This window comes from Melospiza melodia, chromosome 7, assembly GCF_035770615.1.
Source record: "Melospiza melodia melodia isolate bMelMel2 chromosome 7, bMelMel2.pri, whole genome shotgun sequence".
Taxonomy (NCBI): Eukaryota; Metazoa; Chordata; class Aves; order Passeriformes; family Passerellidae; genus Melospiza; species Melospiza melodia.
This window is the reverse complement of record NC_086200.1, coordinates 4,544,070-4,546,513: the sequence shown is the minus strand read 5'-3', so window position 1 is coordinate 4,546,513 and position 2,444 is coordinate 4,544,070. Positions and strand designations below refer to the sequence as shown.

The 2,444-nt window shown below is 54.7% G+C and overlaps 1 protein-coding gene across 1 annotated transcript; it reads right to left on the bottom strand.

Moving 5' to 3' along the window:
* Positions 1–303: 303 nt before the first annotated feature.
* LOC134420463 (olfactory receptor 14J1-like) lies at positions 304–1,056 on the bottom strand (the record flags this gene model as incomplete). Its single annotated transcript, XM_063160630.1, has 1 exon — positions 304–1,056. A coding segment is annotated over exon 1 (753 nt), but the record flags the coding sequence as incomplete, so codon positions are not given.
* Positions 1,057–2,444: the final 1,388 nt, after the last annotated feature.

Here is a 2,444-nt window from a genome sequence, read left to right as displayed (position 1 = left end):
ATGGCCTTGGTTTAGGGAGAGTATTAAAAAATGAAAACAGAACAAAAAAATTAACCAATCCAACAAGAAATATCAAACATTACTTTTATTTCAAGACATATGCAGATATTGGCAACCAGTTTAATGTTTCCTAAATGGTCCACTCATCAGTGTCCACACTGCAGCCTTGAGCTCCTGGTTCCTCAGGCTGTAGATGAGGGGGTTCAGGACTGGAGGCACCACCGAGTACAGAACTGACAGGACCAGATCTATGGGTGGGAAGGAGATGGAGGGGGGCTTCAGGTAGGCAAACGCTGCAGTGCTGAGGAACAGGGAGAGCACAGCCAGGTGAGGAAGGCAGGTGGAAAAGGCTTTGTGCCGTCCCTGCTCAGAGGGGATCCTCAGCACAGCCCTGAAGATCTGCACGTAGGAGAAAACAATGAACACAAAACAGCCAAATGCTGAACAGGCACTAACTGCACTGAGTCCCAGCTTTCGGAGGGTGCTGGTGAGTGAGCAGGAGAGCTTGAGGACTGGGGGCACATCACAGAAGAACTGGCCCAGGGCATTTCCATGGCACAGGGGCAGGGAAAATGTATTGGCCGTGTGCATGAGGGCATTGAGAAAGGCTCTGGCCCAGGCAGCTGCTGCCATGTGGGCACAAGCTCTGCTGCCCAGGAGGGTCCCGTAGTGCAGGGGTTTGCAGATGGACACGTAGCGGTCGTAGCACATGATGGTCAGGAGGGAAAGCTCTGCTCCCATGAAGAAGATGAGCAGAAATACTTGGGCAGCACATCCAGTGTAGGAGATGTCCCTGGTGTCCCAGAGGGAATTGTGCATGGCTTTGGGGACAGTGGTGCAGATGGAGCCCAGGTCAGTGAGGGCCAGGTTGAGCAGGAAGAAGAACATGGGCGTGTGCAGGTGGTGGCCGCAGGCTACGGCGCTGATGATGAGGCCGTTGCCCAGGAGGGCAGCCAGGGAGATGCCCAGCAAGAGGCAGAAGTGCAGGAGCTGCAGCTGCCGCGTGTCTGCCAATGCCAGAAGGAGGAAATGCCTGATGGAGCTGCTGTTGGACATTTCTTGATTCTGGACATTTTGACCTAGTCAAAGACAACATTGACAATTTGGACAAAATACCTGCATTCAATGCTGTGCTATTTTCTTACACAACCACTAAAAATTGGTTCTCTTTCTCTGGGGAAATTTCATCTACCTTTTTTTCTTTTTTTTTTTTTTTCAGTGAGCTTTGGGCTAAAAAGTAACTGTGTGTTTTTTAAAAGGGACAGAAGTCCTGTTCTTAGCATTGCTCTCAGGCTGAACACTGGGGAGCCCAGAGGGATAACAAGGCTCCCTGTGCCCCAGCGCACTCAAAACTGCTGGTCCAACCCAGGTGCCCTTTGCTCATTTCCCCTCGCTCTAGTACAGGATGTACCATTTAAAACTGCACTTAAAAATAACGAGGCTTTTTTTTGAAGACTCCAGTTTCAAAATCAATCTTTCCAACTCTTCTCTCTCTCCCTGTGAAGCAGGACATTGAGGGATACCAAGGGCTGGCCTGGCTCTCTGCTGCCTCAAGTTGTGCCTACTGGGATCTGTTTCTCTCTATCCAAGCCCTGTCCCTGCCAGTGCTGCCAGAGCCCAGCCCAGTCCTGGGGGCTCAGCTCTGCCCTGCAGACCCCTCCCAGCACAGGGCACTGCCCAGCGGCATCTCCCTGGCAGCAGGGTCTTAAGGGCAGGGCAGACAAACATAGATGCTGCAAGCCAAGGTGCTGCTGCTGCTGTCTGTAGGGAGAGGAGGCTGAGGAGGCACTTTCTGAGGGAGATCTGAGGCCCATCTGCTGATGTCCAGGGTGACAGTACAGGAGTCTCAGTGACACAGCCAAAGATGACAGCCCCTTTCCCTTCCCTTTAGGAGAAAGCTGAGACCAGCCCTGGCCATGCAGCACCATCTCCAGAGCAGGAATCTGCCCTGATGGGGGTGGCTCCTTCCACCTCCAACTTCTCCCCTGCAGCATCCATGGGGAGCTGCCAGGCAGGCTGAGAGCTGCCCCTGGACGGTGGCACATGCCCTGGGCTGGCCAAGAGCCCTGAGGGCTGCAGGAGCTGCTCTGCAGGACAGCCCTGGGCAGCCCTGGCTGCAGCCCCAGCTTCACGCCCTGCAGCCGTCCCTGGCAGCAGGAGCTGTCCTGCCCTGTCCCTCCGACGGTGCCCAGGGCAGTCCTACTCTGCAGCACATCCTCCTCCTGCTCCTCCTGTGCCACAGAGAACCTGGGAGAGTCCTCCTGACACATCCCCCAGGCTGTGGGGTGTGCTGGCTTCAGGAGATCCCTCCAGGAGCACAGGGGTCATTGCTCTGCACCCACAGACTCACCATGCACAGGGCTGTGAAGATCTTTCCCCAAGTGAAGTCTCAGCTCAATGTCTTCCCAATCCTGATTGGCTTCAGCCTGTCTCTGCCTGGCTCC